At 39.7% G+C, this 16517-nt stretch overlaps 1 protein-coding gene across 6 annotated transcripts in view; it reads right to left on the bottom strand.

The window, feature by feature from the left end:
* The window catches only part of NCOR1 (nuclear receptor corepressor 1), a 57228-nt gene that overhangs the window by 35039 nt on the left and 5672 nt on the right, over nucleotides 1-16517 (bottom strand). For all 6 annotated transcript variants that reach the window (XM_052689009.1, XM_052689008.1, XM_052689012.1 and 3 more), the window contains exons 2-7: nucleotides 8817-8994; nucleotides 6915-7051; nucleotides 5072-5267; nucleotides 3802-3984; nucleotides 2897-3010; nucleotides 374-430 (exon numbers count right to left, since the gene is read on the bottom strand). In XM_052689009.1, coding sequence (XP_052544969.1) covers nucleotides 374-430; nucleotides 2897-3010; nucleotides 3802-3984; nucleotides 5072-5267; nucleotides 6915-7051; nucleotides 8817-8924 — 795 coding nt within the window. In that variant the 5' untranslated portion in view covers nucleotides 8925-8994. The remainder of the gene's footprint in view (nucleotides 1-373; nucleotides 431-2896; nucleotides 3011-3801; nucleotides 3985-5071; nucleotides 5268-6914; nucleotides 7052-8816; nucleotides 8995-16517) is intronic.

The following is a 16517-nucleotide window of genomic DNA, read 5'->3' as shown; positions in this document are numbered from 1 at the left end:
ACAACTTTTATTTGAAATATGCTCTTAAAATGCACGGTTTGCAATTTCAGGGAGACAACAGAACAACATATATTTCATCTGCACTCCCATGTAGCTATGCTACCAATTCCACTATCAAATACCTGAGATATTCAGAAAAATTTTTTGGCTGATGAATAGACAGGCACAGGATTTCCAAGTTGATATAAAATATCAGGCACCAAGTGAAAAGCAAGAAGAAGTCCCACCCTTTCCCTTCCCAAACCAAAAGATTAAATCACCCTATAATGTTCTTTTATATGTGAACACAGAACAACATGTTTACCACAGCAGAATTACAGATGTGAAAGCTACACTGGCAACACAGTAAACAGAACAAAAACAGACCACTTACCAGTTCAACTTTGGGACCAAGACCTTCAAAAATCTTGTGAGCTTCTTCTGCTTTTTTCTGTAAACAAGATTTTTTATTTTAAAGTGTGGTCTCAAAGCCCTCTGTAGTTCAGGTCTCTAACGTCTCTGAACTTTCACTCAGTCCAGCTGCTATACCCACCTGAGCACATTATATCTTCCTTCACCTACTTCTGCAGTGCTGCCTCAGTGAATCAAGAAGCCTCTACCTGAATTTTGCAGTTACTCTGAACTTTGCAGCGCTCTCTCAACTCAAAAGTGTGGAAAGGTGTACAGAAAAATAAGAGTATACTTCTGAATTAAGGACAAAAATTCTTCAACTGGAAAGTCTGCAATTGTTAACCAACATGTGCATACCAAAGATCATGCCAAAGTGCACATGCATGCCAAAGATCTTCTTTCCTTTAAGCTAGGCAAGGACCCCAGAGTAAGTCCAGTCCTAAAGGAGGAAGCACTGGATAACACAGTTGGCTTTCATAAATTCATTTCAAGCCAGTACAATTTCCCAAAGCCCTCTGTCAGAAGACAAGGTTGCCCGAAAAGATCCAGCAGACCAATTCACATTTGCTTCTTTCCCACTAATAGTTGTATGCACTAACCCTAAAAGCAGATGCCTGCAAAGAAAAATGTAGGATAACTAATCCACAAAACAGTTATTATTAGAAAGAGTTCTGCTAAGTTCTAATTTCACATGTAATTTAAGTCTTGAGATTTTCTTTGGAACTCACAGCTGGACATAATAATTGTATACCCAGGCAATATTACAGCATAACCCTGCTAAAATGGTTTGTTTGGTTTGAAAAAACATAAAACTGAACTCTATCCTATTACTTCAACCAAAATTTGGCCAATTGTATTTGAATATTAGAAGTAATTATCCCATACTGCATGCTTTTAAGATGAAAGCTGCCAAGGGGACTGTCCTCCTATTCCAATGTAGAAGATACCAATGAAGTACTGCGTGCCTGAATGGACTAATGTTTCTTTAATGACCATTTAAAATAATACAGTGGGTACTGACACATAGGATTTGTATTGTCTCAATGACAATGCCATTCTACAGTACAAGTAATGCCTGATAACAAGAGCTGAAACCAAGTGCTAAGTGGACTCATAAATGCAACAAGCTTTTTAACAAGCTCCCCTGTTACAGATGTTACTACATGGAGAGCTACAAGAACAGAAGCAGCTAACACAGGACCACACTGACACACTACTCCATCTCACTCACCAGAGAAATGGATTTCCTCCCATCCACTGATACATACAACACACGGGAAAGCAACAGTAACTTCAAGACTCTCTTAAGCCACCAGAAACCAAGGCTAGCAAAGGAAGATAGCAGCCCACCTAGGCTTCTTCAAATACATCCTAGTTTTGCCAACTACCCATCACAAAACTCACCTTAAAAAAGTTTTCTAAGGTGATCATATGGTTTTAATGCTTTTTAATTACATTAGTTTGAAAGAGACTTAAAACAGCAGAACTGTTTCATCATCAGTAGTTAAGTGATTGCTGGACATTGGTTAGATCAGTCTGTGTAACATAGTAACTGTCCTCCTGCATTAAGTAAACACCATAAATTTCAGAGACAAACTAGGTGAAAGGGAGAACAGGAACACCCAGGGCACACTACCACTATGTATGATCTAGTATTGTGCTGTTTGTTTGGTGTTTTACCATCTCAAATTTTCTAAAATACTCTACTCTGAGAGAAGCTACCTATTCCTCTGAATTACAAAATAAAATGGAGTAATTAAACATTAAACAAAAATCTACCAGTCACATAAGCTTGGAACACTTGGCACTTTCAAAAACAACAGATATCCAACTCCCCAGTCTCAAACTACCAGAAGGAAAAGGTCAGGAAGCACTTTGCTACCACTGCTGACACCACTGAGCTCCTGTACTTCACTCATCCATTATGCAAAACGAACTCAAAATTCAGTAGGATACTTCTTCATATTTGTTCACTGATCCCAACTTTAAGTATAACAGAGTTTTAAAAGAAAGGACAGAATCCTATGCAGGTTTTTTTTTTTTTCCTTCTGCTAATCTAAGTGACAGGTCTTCATCCAAACTCATTGGTATTTAGTGAGGAAGAAAGAATTCAAAACAAATTCCTGAAGCATTTATATATATATACACACACTATATGTATGTGTGTGAATACCTACATATATATATGTGGGCACACATACACATTCACATAAACAAAAATATACATAGATGTACACACACACACCAACACACAGGTCTAGGGATCACAGCCATCGATGTATTTTCAGTACACTGTTTATAAGATAGAATAAGGTTCTCACCATCAAGAACAAAGATTTTGTGCAGGAGTTTATCATGTAAAGAAGTAAATAATATAAAAAGAGGGCAAGGACAAAAATCTATAAAATAAAAATAGTAAAAACTGCCCCAGAGGAGTGTATTAATGGCTCTCAGTAAACCTGTTAAGACTCACAACTACACTCAGTCAATTGAAAAACATGCTTACCCGATTTTCATCATAAATAATTTGGACAATACTGCGGTGCTTCTGTTCCACTGGAGGAGGGGAGACAGGCCTCTCTGGCTCTGGTGGTTTAGCAGCTTCTTCTTCGAGTTGTTGCTAAGAAACCAAAGAAAGAAAATCAGCCATCCGCACCATGTTACCCTTACAGTAATTAGTCAGAGATAGAATATGCATCGGATCAACAGTTTGCACTGTTATTCTTCTTTTTAACTGACTATGAATGAAATGGTTTCAATGTCCATGGGACAGTAACGACCACTCTGAGCTATCAGTAAACTGAATTGTTTACAAGATTCACCCGCACTGAATCAGACTTGTTCCAGCTTGACACTTCAAGCCACTGCAGCACTGTATTTTATCAAATATTTATCTTTAAACAAGAACAACAACTTCAGAGAACAGTTACACCAAACCTGTCATCCCACAGAAAACATTACCCCCATATATACCTACAACACAGAAAAACTTCTAGGTGTCATTATTACTACTTTCTCTCTTTTTATTTTTTTTTAAAAAGGTGTGCAAGAGATTCTCCACTTTCACAACTATGGAAGAAGAGAGATGATAGCCATCCCCTTAACCAGTCTTTCTGTAATTCTTGAATTTACAGTCACAGTGCCCTTGTTTCATTGGACATCTAACAAGAGTTTAAAATAAAGTCATCTGCTTTTGGTGTTTCTACATGGCTTTCTCTTAGTTTCAAGATGTTTAAAATTACATTGCATCCAATCTATTTAAACGTTCCAAGAAAACTGTGCACACAACCTTTCCTTTTTAACCTTTGGTTCACATAACCAAAAACAAAAAAATCACCACTAACACAAGAGAAGCAGTTTTCCCACATATTTTGCACTAGCAGATAAAACAGCAGTGTCTGCTATGCTCACTTGCTTTTTCTTCAGCTTAAGGATTTGCTGTTCAACCTTCGCAATCTCACGATCCACGCGGTCCATGCTCTGTATCAGTTCTTCCTTTGACAGCTTTGAAGGTGAAGCATTCTGGTCCTCCCCACACGGTTGACCAGAAATTGGAGAAGATGGTCCCTCATGCTTTCCTCCAAAACCTGGGTCCTTTCATTGGGACAAGAGGGGGGGCAGAATTGAGAAAAATCAGTCATATTAATAACATGCAAATGAGTGTTCAGTAACTAAACTGGCATGCATGAATTAAACAAGAACTTCCAGTTATTTATAGCTTAGGTAGCTCTTCAGCAGAGATAAAGTTTAAGATTTCAGATTATCAGTGCTCTAATTATCTTAGAATCAATTGACAGCTCATTTATGTTACTACAATTTCAAAATCCATCTTTAAATATGGAAGCATAATGCTAATTATTTTTATCACGAAATGAAAATAAGATCAAAACGTTTCCCTTCTAAAAATACATCTTCATAAATATAAATAGTAACTTCTATTTTGAAAGGTAGGGGTCACTTAAGAGACAACCCTCAATACTCTGCACATATACTGATGACGATGCACTTGAACAGAACTGTGATCAGAGAGGAGCACATCTGGAGTTATGTGTGGAGATGCTTTGAAAGGACAGGTCACAGTTCATTTGGCTTTGCTTTCTCATCACTTTTTTCCCCCCCCACGTGTTTCCAAAAAACATCAGAACATGGAACACACTGAAATATGTGAGTACTGTTGTAGCTTGATTTTATTTGCATCCTCAGAAATGACGCTCTGCAACTGCTTAGCTGGCAATGCTAACTTAGCAAATGCATCCCTCACTCAAGCCAGTCTAACCAAAAGATTGTTCCTGAATGCCATTTCTTAAGATAACACAGGGACGTATTTCTAAACTGAGACAGTAGATTTCTACATGTAGTACCTGGGTAAAAATTCAGTAACATGCACGCATACTAACACTGCATGTCTTAATTTGGTTTCTCCAGCCCCCTTTGATCTTATCTTTGCTATGCAGCCCAGCAAGTTACTAAGAGATAATGTGCTATCCTAATTTTACTTTACTTCCCGGACAGCTTTACTTACTTGATAAAAGAAGTAGTAAAGGCAATGCAAGACAAATATTCTACTTTAAAATCTGAATCCATGTGCTAAATGCTTTCTTTAATGATAGGAGCTTAGAAACTCGAGCTTACCATGACACACAATTTTCACCTTCAGTATTATGAGAGAAAATGCCTTTACCTTCTTAATGTCTGCAGATCTCAACCCTTCCTGCAGAGGATGTACTAAAGGCAAGACAGTAGCAGCACTGACACGCTGAAAATGGGAATCAGAAACTTGTTCAAGACGTGGTCGCTTAGATTCCAGTGAATCATGATCTGTCTGAGATGGACCTGGATGAAACTGCTGTTCATATCCAGTTCTCCTTTCCTGAGGCCTAGTACACAGAAGAGATCATAAGCTATTAAAATACACATTTTTATGCAACAAATGTATTTTTTGTTCCTCAATCCTTACCAAACGTACAGGAAACACAACTTAGCAGAATTCTTTCTGAACAGTAAAGCAGAAAAACATTTCTAAGTGCAGTCTTCAAAAATATAATAGTTAAAATCCATTGAAAAAGAGTTGAATCTTAAAAGATGCTGTTTATATGCATTCCTATCATTGCAACCGCTTAAAGAAACCACTGCTGCACTGATATTGTTCAAATCAAAGCTTTGATTCAAATTATAAAAATAAAAAATCCCTGAGATAAAGATAGCACTATATTCAATAGAGCACAGATGGCTACAACAGCTCCATTATTTCATTTTTGCAATCAAATCATTTTGAACATACACAGAATGCTTGAAATGAACCATGAGCTTATGTGGAATTTGATCTATAGTCAAATGCTATTAAAATGCAGGTGGAACCAGGGACCTTAAAGGTCCCTTCCAATCCAAACCATTCTACGAATCTACATTCCTGTGATATAACCAAAATAAGCTGCTAAAATTAATACAGTGTATGAGATTACTCCTAGCAGTAACATGTACTAAAAGGCCAAGAAAGAAGGTTGTTACAACCAATAAGATCTGCTTAGACTTTGTACATCAGCATACTAATACACTGAACAACTGATGTGCACAGATCATACAGTAACTTGTCCCTTAAACACACACATAATCCTGCCAATTTTCTACAACCCAATTCATCTCACACTGGTCTGATATCTACCAAAAACTTTTTCTTGAGCCCATCATCTCTACATAAGATTAATGACTTCAATATTGATTGTAAAGTAACCTATTTTACTGAGAGGATATTGCCAATCTGACACTAAATGACAATACATGATTCACTGTAGCTGTTCACTAACCTGTCCTCACTTAACCTACTGGACCCAGATCATTTGCATGCATTTACACACCCAGGAATGTTATACCAGACCCACAAAAAGGGTATTTAACACAAATGATAAGAAGCTGTCAAGTCTCTTGCCAAAAGCAGCATACTTCAGTCTCATTTTTGTGCCAGTTTGGTGTTCTACAATTTCTGCAACTCAAATACCCAATTAGCTCCATTGTTTATTTCTTACCCAGGCACACAAATACCATCTGTTGAATATGCAAACCTAAGAATTTATTCCCACTGTAATCTAGGAAATATAACTAGTAATATTCACACTGTTAATGATTCTTGCATTTGTTACTCTGACTTTGTGAAATCAAATTATCCAAAGATGGTATTTTGCATACTTTTAGCCTAAAGCTTTAGAAGCTTGCAATACGCAGCTGTATCCTAGGAGCTTTCTGTAGGGAGGGTGCAGCAGATTGTTACTTCCTGTCTGTGAAGCAAATGTAATTGAAGCAAAGGAACTAAGGAATTACACAGCAGATGAAAACCAGGCAGACCTACAACACTCAAACGCAAGAGACCACAACTGCTCAGCAATGGAGCACTGATGAGTAAAGTCATGTATGTACTCAGGCGAAATTGTGAAACTCAAAACGTTTCTACTCAGAAACTACAACTCACTTCACAGAAAGCAGAGACATAAAAGATTCCTCTTCATGTAAGTCAGAAAGAGAATCCTAACCTGTCAGAGCCTGGGTGAAATTCTGAAAGCAAAGAAGGCCGGCGCCGAAGCTGCTGCTGTTGCTGCTGCTGCTGCAAGAGTTGTGTTGCCTGACTGACTTCCAGGTGAGACGAGCGATAATCGGGAACTGCAAATTCCTAAAGGAAACACACTTCAGATGTTAACGAATACAAAAGGCACAAAAGACAGGATGAAAAGCGTTTGGTGTTATAGAGCAATCATTTCTTCAAACATTTAAAACAGACCAGGACCAGATCACCAAAGCCTTACTTGAGCTCAAACAGTGAAATATATAAAGGGCAGTTCTCACTTTAAATGAGCACATTATTTGAAAATAAAGGAGAAAACCAAGAAGCTTCAGATTTTGAATTTCCTTTTCTAAACACAAGAGCAGAGTAAAACAGATCCAAATTATCTGTAGTGGGAGGAGAATTTCATTGAAATAAGGAAAGCCTGAGCTGTCCTAGAGGCAACAGGCAGTCGTCCCCAACCTATAATTCCACAGCAAGCCCACAATGACAGAGCACACGCTCAGCAGAAATGAGCAAGTCAGAGATCCTTAGAAATCCATTCCCCCACTTCTGGCAAGCAGAATGCAACTGGCTGGAAGCACTTTTACAGATGCTTCAGAAAAAGTTTGGGGTAAAACACATCGGTATGCTTTAGATTCACATTCTCCAGCATGAACGCAGATTTTGTCAAGCACAACATCAGCTTAGAGCCAATCCAACCCAACGCTCCTCATGCACAGGTTTACTTTTGTCCTCTTGGGCCTAAGAGGAAATTTCCCATACAGATTCAGCACTCACCAATGCCCCACTCCTCCATCCTCACCAGAGATCTGTTACACCCAGAACCCTGCATTCATATTAAACACACAGTGACTGCAGACAAGTTATTTGCAGATTCTTGGAAAATTCCTCCCATCAATGCATATGGACTCAGCAACACTTGCATTGGCCAAATTTAGTACAATGACTAAACATTACTGAATTGAAGCAAAGCTAAACCAGAAGTTTATGAAAACAATCCACAGTGAATTTATTCAAGCTAGGAGAAACCGATGATAAGAACCGGAATTTAACATTAATTCTCCATGATAAAGATATAAGATTACAAAATTCAGATTTCTAAAGAAATATATATAAATAAATAAAAGGAGAGAGGCAGGGAAGACATTTATTTGCCTAGATAACACAAGCAGCAGTTCTCCTCAGCAGGGAAAACACTTCATTTGCCACTTCAAAATTATTTTACTTTTGATTTTTCAATACTAAAAAAGAAGGTATTTTAAGACAGGCCAAATCTTTAAAAAGTGTTTTGTTATTTTTAGTAGATTCGTAAACGTTAAATACTGCAGGAAATGCTGTCAAGCCAAAATATTGCCCAGGATTTTATTTAGGGTACCTTCACAATTCTATGGAGCATTTTTAAATTTTAGTCTGCGTAAAAAGAACTGGAAGGAAGGAGAGGGGGAACAGGCCAAAAGTAAGCTTTAAAGAGCCAAATTTGAAGGCAAGGATTTCAGCAATTTCATCTACAGTATTGCAGCAAGGCATAAATCAACAGGTAATTACGACCTTTCCAGTTCATACTTCAGAAGGAATCACAGCACCAAATTACTACAGATTATACTTCCCAGAAGTTACACCACAGTCAGACCCTCATTTACAGAGGAATCAACTCAAAGTGGACCCATCAGCCTTGATTTAATTTCAAGGCTACAAACAACATGGGGCACAAATTTTCCCAGTCAGCTTTATCTGGGCATACTGATCAGCAACTGCTCAGTTTTCGGATGTGAAGAACTCATGTGACAGCAGTAAAAAAAAAAAGTCCCATTTGACACAACAAATACCTGAATTATTTCTTGCTAGGACTGCAACCTTTGTGGCTCCTTACCTGCTGGTGTCGGGTGCTGGGGAAGGTGTACTGGACAGAGTGGGTAGGGTAACGACTCTGCTCTGTGCTGAATGCTCCTTGGTTAGGAGGGTAGCCTGAACTTGACATTATCAGAGAAGAAGTCTTCACAAAGCTGTGAGATCAAGACCAGCAAGCAATCATGTTTCTAGGAAACCGCCTAAAGGAAAAAAGATCACTGATAAGCACTGAAGTACCAGATGTACCCACAATACATTACAGCCATAGTCACCTAAGCAAAACAACCATTACCAGTAAAAGCTTTTTCCTGATGTATTTATTTAATAGGTTACTCTAGTCTGAAACATGTTAACGGGTCTTAAATGGGCTCAAAAACAGGTATGTCAGCATTGTCTACACAAAGATTTGAGGATTATACTGTCAGAATACATCATTTTACCAGCTACCAGTTGAATTAATAGGATTTTAAAGAAAAGTAGGTCACTCAAATAGGTGTTAAGAGGTTATAATAGTCCATAAATGGAACCCACAATATATAGTAAGTTTCTTTAGCTCAACATGAAGTTCACTTTCTTTTCTACTGCAGCTTTTGGATTCTATGAACTCTTTCCTACTTTCAGGTAGACTTAGGGCTGCTTGACTCAGCGCTGCCTACAGTTCATTAAACCACAATGCATTAGTCAAGCCATAAAGTATTATTACCACCTAAGAGCAGCTTGACAGAAGTAGTTCTCAGAAAAGGAAAAAAGCCCTCACAGAGGAAAATAAGCTCATTCAGTTCACAGCATACATAGTGTGTCCCATATGGGATGGTAGGAACTGAACATACTATGAAGCTTTGAAACAATCCAGCAATAGTAGACACTCGATGACAAATTTGCCTCTACTGCAAATTAGCTGCAGATTAACAGTGGAATGTACACTGATAGGAGGAAGATTAAAATACTGGGGGGGAAAAAAGGCCACTAACAAAGTTCAAGCGTCCATAAAGCAGTGTACAGCTTTATCTGCCTAAACCATCTGCTGAAGATCAGAAGACAGCAACCAAACATGAACGCTGCCCATTAGTGCTTAGAGCACTTCTCCATGCAGGTGAATTACAAAAGAGAATTCCTTTTTTTAAAGCATAAGCTGTTTCTTCCTGACAGCCCAGAAGAGGCAATCCTTGGAGCCTGAAGTAGTAAATACAGAATTCTATCAGACCTGTAGCAACCTCTGCTCTGGAGCCCAGCAGACATGCAGACCTTCAAACAAAGTAATGCTGTTCCCTGACCAGATGGCTTCATTTTTAAGCGCATTCAACTGCAACTTTTCACAAACACCAACATAAAATTATGCTTCTGAACTGTGGTTTCCATTAACAGTCAATAGACAAAATCCGCTTAGGAAAAGATCTGACAGAGCAAGCTATACAAACAGATTTTCAAGTTTATCTAATGTATTTTGTCACTCCTGCCCTGATTACTTTCCTTTCCCACCTCTCCATCAAAGAAACCACTGGAGTTCAAGCCTTTCTGTCTACAAGTCCTTAGCAGCTTTCTCTTCCATTGGTTCACCCAGCTGTTTGCTGAAGCAGTACAAGTTCTCGGCATGCACAAGCACTCTTTGCACTTCTACAGCTCAGTGACATCTTGCATGAGAAACCATCAGCTTTTGTTTGCTTTGGACCTGCAACCTTCATTTGGTATCCGTGCTTTTGGCACTGGAACAAACCAAACATCTAATTTCTAGGTTTTTTTCCCCCCCACCACACATGGGATTCTTCAGAATTCTTTCATATCCCTTTAGCCATATTTTTTCCACGCTGAACAATCTTAGTCTGCTTGGTTCCTCATCAACTCGCTTCAAAACCTTCTCAATTTGCAGCATGTCCACTCTGAGGCACAGGATGCCAAAAATGCACAGTGTTCTGGGAGAGCACCAAAAAACACTCTCTATTCCCTTCCCTGGCACGCTGGCCATGGGCAGATCCAAAGAATGTGGAGAAGCAGACAAGGTCCAGGAGAACAACAGCCACCTGAAAATAAGGCACGAACACAGCCAAGTACTGTGTGTGATTCAAGGTCCTCTCTAGTTCACCTCCGTCATGTCACATCTTATTTTCTCTATGCTCTGACAAACCAGCAGGTTGATCATTAACTCAGGTGCTGAAAGCTCGATTCAGGCTCGCTTTGCATGATGCTGTAAAGGCTATTTCTCCATTCACAAGAATTTCAGTGTACAGGTTGGTAGGTTTGTGTTACAATTGTCAGTTCTGAAGTCTTCCCAACCTGCCCATGGCTAGTAAACCATACACTTAGCCACTGGGAGCAATCTCAGACACTGGTGGTAAAGACATCCAAGATCCCTTTGCTTACCTAACAAGTAAATTTTATCCAGGGCAGGGGGAGGAAAAGAGTAACTCACTCATTCAAAAGCAATGAAGTCCTAGGTGTTGCTCCAAGGGCAGGATGGGGACACAGCACACAAGTGTGAACATCCTTCATCAGTCCAGCAACACAGAAAAATGCCCCGTATGTACTATATAAAGCCTGCAGATCAAGAGATATGAAAACATGCAGTCTAATGGCCTTCCAATTGGGAACTGGAAGTATGACCACTTCTGTAGCAACAACTCAAAAAAAAAAAAAAAAAAAAAAAGTGTGAAGCAAAATCTGCCTACAGCAGAAGGCAATAAAAACAGCAATACAGCTCAGAATTGAGGTCAGTGGGAGGTGGAAGTGAAGAAAGAAAAAAGAAAAGCAGAAGCTTTCAGTGGCGGGGCTGCACCACTCCCCCCAAGGGCAGGAAGAGCAGAGGAAAATGTACGGTTACATAGTGACACTGAAAAGGTGCCGAGGGAACCAAAGGATGGGGATCCTGCATAAGGCCTCATTTCATTCATGACAAAAACGACATTGTAGCACAATACATAAAGTGAGGCTTGAGGATAACATTCCTTCCTCTCTACACCTGCCATTCCCATTAAAAACGTTTGTGTGCCTGCGTACTCTCCTTATCTGACCTCTTTACATGCCCTGCAGACCCCACCTTATCTGCTGATCTCTTAGTATGAGCATGTTTACATTCTGTCATATTGGGCCTGGGAGCTTGCTGGCATTTGCCCATGGAATTACCACCAACATTATGCACCTCTCTCCCTGTTTTATTACCTTGATCCTGCAACTGTGGCTGCACATACATGAGTTTGACTGTTATTTCTCTGCAGACCACCCTACAGCCACCCACCTGCCTCCCTCTTCAGCTTTTGCTTACATGTGTCCAGAGCATGGATTATTCCTCACCAACCTATCTCCTGGCCAAGGAGGGCAATGCCAGCCTCCTGCTCTAACTTCTCCAGCTCCCCCACATTCAAACTATATTTAAACATGGTCTTCTTTTGCATCTAACTATAACCATCCGTACAGACTGCACACAGTCCCATCCATGCTTCCCTCTCTGCTCTATCTTCTCTTTCCTCATGACAAACCATGTCTACACAAACCCAACCAGAATTCTCCTGTAAAGCCCACTGTTATCAAGTACGTCTGCCTCTCTGAACCTTCCACCAGTTCCTTCTTCCATGCTGGGCCAAAAGCTGCTCACCTTCATTTTTAGCATCCTTGGCAAACTGGGATACAGGAAATCAAATTCCAAATCTGCTCAGTCAATGATAGCAAAATCATGTTTTTTCACTTAGTATTTTCATACCTTCCTCTCACGTCCTTCTGCAAAACTCAGAGCTTTGCTCATAAAAACATTCATATGAACCACTGTAGACTTTGGATTTGTGCCTTAAATGTCTGACAAAGATAAAGCTAGGTCATGAATGCTTCCACACAGCCACATCCACGCCGGCCAACTGTCCGTCTCACTGACAATCAGAAGGGGAAGAAATACAGGAAATACACATTTCTTGCTCTCTACTTTCATAACCCAGCCCATTCTTCTTGCATCCCAGCCCAGGAATGACATTCCCAGATTGAATGTCCAAAAGATGGGAAAACTCAGTAGTGTCAAATGATTAATATATAAAATAGAAAATAAATTGAAAATAAAAGGGAAGTCAGCATAAAGAATCCAAAAATATACTGTTAAATCTAAAGATTCCTAGCTGAGAAAAAGCAGTGACACCTTTGGGAACTATGAGGGTACGCTCAGGAAGTGTGATAATTCAAGCTTTTCAGGCAAGGAAATTATTTAACACTGTTTATATCCAAAGATATGGCAACACATTCATTCACCCAGCTCTTACTGAAACTCTGCCTTGCACTTACATTTGTCCTATGCAGAGAATATTGAGTCAGTTACAAATAATCCAGAACTGGATATTACAAGAGCAAGAGTCACAGTGTAATTTCAGAGTTGGTTCTAAGAGGCCATACTAATTTGAACAGTATCTCTAAATCTGCAGGTCTCAAAATGCTTCAGAAAGAAGCAGAACTACATAGTAAGCCTCAGTGCCCACATGGGAAAATGAGTCACTGAAAGGTCAAGGCATCATCAAAGACTACCGTGAAACAGTCACTGACTGAATCAGAAATCAGACTCACATCCCCAAGCCTTGGCTCGTGGATTTGTGGCATCTGAAGTGGGCAAAAGGCAGCACTGCCCCAGAGGAAAGCAGTACTTTGCGTGGAAAAACACGGTTAAAAACCATAACTGTTTTCAGCAGGCCAGTTCCCCAATTCAAACCATTCGACACGTGGCCAGACAGACGTGTAGGGCAACAAGAGGGAAGGTCAGGAGGGCAGGAGCAGGGCAGCCATCTCCTCGCTGCTCCGCTCGCAGCTTGGGATGGAAGGACCACTCTGCTTCTCTGGGGTAGATTCAATTTTTCTTCAGACATACGAAACAAGCTAACACTTCTGCATTCACAGTCATTTTTGTGCCATCTTGAAGTACTTAACCAACATTTGCTAATTAAATTTCACATTCTTTGGGGAATTTTCCTCATCTTGTTTTTGAGCAACCTAAGCGCGATAGCAACGAGTGAGATTACAGCCAAAGAAAGCTTCAATCGAGTTGTTTAAAACAAAATCTGCAGCCTCCATAAAGCGAGCTCTGATGTAACAAAGCTGCAGCAAAGCAAGGAAGCTCTGCCTTAGGCAGGGGGTCTACAACATAACATGGAATTCATACAGGGATATCTAGTCAAATTTAATGCAGCAAGAAAATGAAGAGTGCAGAGAAAGTTTCAGCAGTGGTTATTCCAGTGGTGGCTAGAAGGGCTTTAACCCAAAGCATCCTCAAAGCTTGAGGCCTCTTCCACCCTTCAAAAACCTGCATCCATTCGGTTTTATGTTGCAGAACACTCTCACAAAGCAGGTGAGCATACGCTGTTAGAGTGCGCAAACAGAAACAACAAATGTTTTCTTCAGATTGAAAACAACTGACAGTTGAATTTTCATGGCAGTTCCGCATGAACAAATGCTTTTTCTCTTCCCTAAAGATGTTTCAAATGTACCATAAATTTTTGAGACTAATCTTGCATAGTTGCACTCCCGCTTTCCATAAGATTCTTGACGTAAAAAAATTGCTATTTCCATCCCTACTACAAATACACTTTTAAAGAAAAGACATCTGTAGGGCTTCGTTTTACTAGCAACACTAAATAGCATTCTCTCCATTTATTCCTAATGTTGTGAATCGAGCCATAAATGCTGCAGTGGGGATATCTGGGGAAAAAGAAGAAATAAAATGCAGAGAGAAGCCCAAACACCTGAATGCAACCCTTTCTCACACCCTGACATTTCTACTAGCATATAGTATTGCCCTATAGCTGAAGACCCAAGGCATTAACTCACTGCTGCACCACACAGTGCCTGACACATTCTGTAGGATATGGAAGCACAGCATGCCTTAATTTAGCCAATTAAGGAAGTGACAGAAGTCAAGGAGCATTACAGCGGCCAATTCACGATGTCACGTTTACTTTCTATGAGCATGACTTTTCCATCTGCATCAAGGTAGAGCAAAAATGAAGACAGGATTTTACACTTCAAGTTTTAACAGAAGGTTTTCCATTAAAAGTCTTCCAACTCCTCAAAGTACTTTTAAGTAATTGCTTTTGGAACATTAAATATTGAATAAGTTATAGAAGAGTACTTCAAAAGGATTTTTGTTGCCATACCAAAAGATGAATATAGCTTATTTAATTGCTTATGCAATTTGCAACCAAACCATGTTACCAAATCTCAAGATCACATTTTGATAACTCATCTTTAAATACGTTTCCCCTGTTCGTGGCTACAAATACAAATAGAATTAGTGCTCTTCCAAATGGGGTCGATCAAATCCAACTGACAAGCCGCCCTTCTCCAGGAAATTCTATTTCAATCTCTCTTCTGTCATTTATGAGCCTAAAGAAAAGTTGCTAATAAGTGATACCAGGATCCAGGCTATGCACCTTGCTATTATATGGGGGACCAGAACAGGACAAACCAAGGCTGCATTAACACCTTAGGAAGCTTCTAATTAGCTACCCACTTACCCATCAAAAAATAAATAATAAAATGGTGCTGAGCACATATGTTTTAAAGAAAAGTGCTTTGGTGCACAGTCTGCTCACCAGTTGCTTCAAATCTAACATGCAAGGGTATCAGATTCATTCTCCAATTCTCGCTTTCTGAGAGGAGAGCTTCTCCCTTCTGGGTTATGTCTAGGAATTACACTTCTCAGCTCTGGAGGAACACATCCAGCTCTTTTCTGCCAAGGAAGGTCACAGGGACACCAAGGAAGGAGGAAGTGCTCCATTTACAAAATCGAAGTCAGGGATGCACACGGTTCCTTCACTAAAAGTACTGTTGAGAAACAAATTAAACCAAAGAAGGATACAAATCTCATTAGGTGTTCTGGTTTCAAAAATGGGTCTTTAGAATACAAACTGTCTGCTTTTCTCCTGAAGACATTTAAAGCATATTTTGGTTTTCTCAGAACCACCAGAGGCTCATTCCTGGTTGTCCCAAGACAGCAAAACTGGGCACTTAGTGCACACCACAAGGAAATGTCATGAGCCAAAGACCAGAACCCAAACCTACAGGGTTGCCTGGTTCAAGTAGCATTTTTTTTCCCCTCTCTTAAGATAACTGCAGCTTTGAAACTCCCTTCTGAAAGATCCCATCTCTGTCACAGGATAATTCAACTGATTATGAAACATCATTCAAACTTAACCCACAAAGTAGTAATGTGAAACAGAAACCACCCCAAGCATCCTCCAGTGAAACAGTTTGTAGAAGGCAAGAGGTTCAAGAGATTCTACGCCCACAGCAGTGCTAAGCACCACCACACCTCCCTCAGCAGGTCATCCTCACTCAGGAGTCAGTGCCAAAAAATCACCAAAGTTTACTTCAACGCATCCAATTCCTCCATTTCACCTACAACTAAGATGGTCTCAAATTCCATAGCTACCATACACTATGCATAAAATATTCTTGCAAGATGACCATTTTTGCTTTTTCATCTGGGACTGAAAGCATAGGTACCTTAAAAACAGCTGCTGCACATTAATTTGTTCCTTCACTGTTAGGTCTGCTGCAGCTAAAACTGCTTTTTACGTCACTTAGCATGCAAGAAATCTGTGGTCACAATTTTTCATTTCCAGCCTCCTCATGCAGACCATTCATCAAAAGCATATCAGGAGCAGCAGCTTTCCAGAAGAGCTTCGGTTTGGAAGAGGAACTACAACCTGACTAATCCATACTAACTAAACCCACAGCTCCCAAAATATGATGTATTGGAAGA

This window comes from Tympanuchus pallidicinctus, unplaced genomic scaffold (assembly GCF_026119805.1).
Source record: "Tympanuchus pallidicinctus isolate F22 unplaced genomic scaffold, pur_lepc_1.0 scaffold24, whole genome shotgun sequence".
Taxonomy (NCBI): Eukaryota; Metazoa; Chordata; class Aves; order Galliformes; family Phasianidae; genus Tympanuchus; species Tympanuchus pallidicinctus.
The sequence above is the reverse complement of the archived record's forward strand: the minus strand, read 5'-3'. Positions and strand labels throughout refer to the sequence as shown.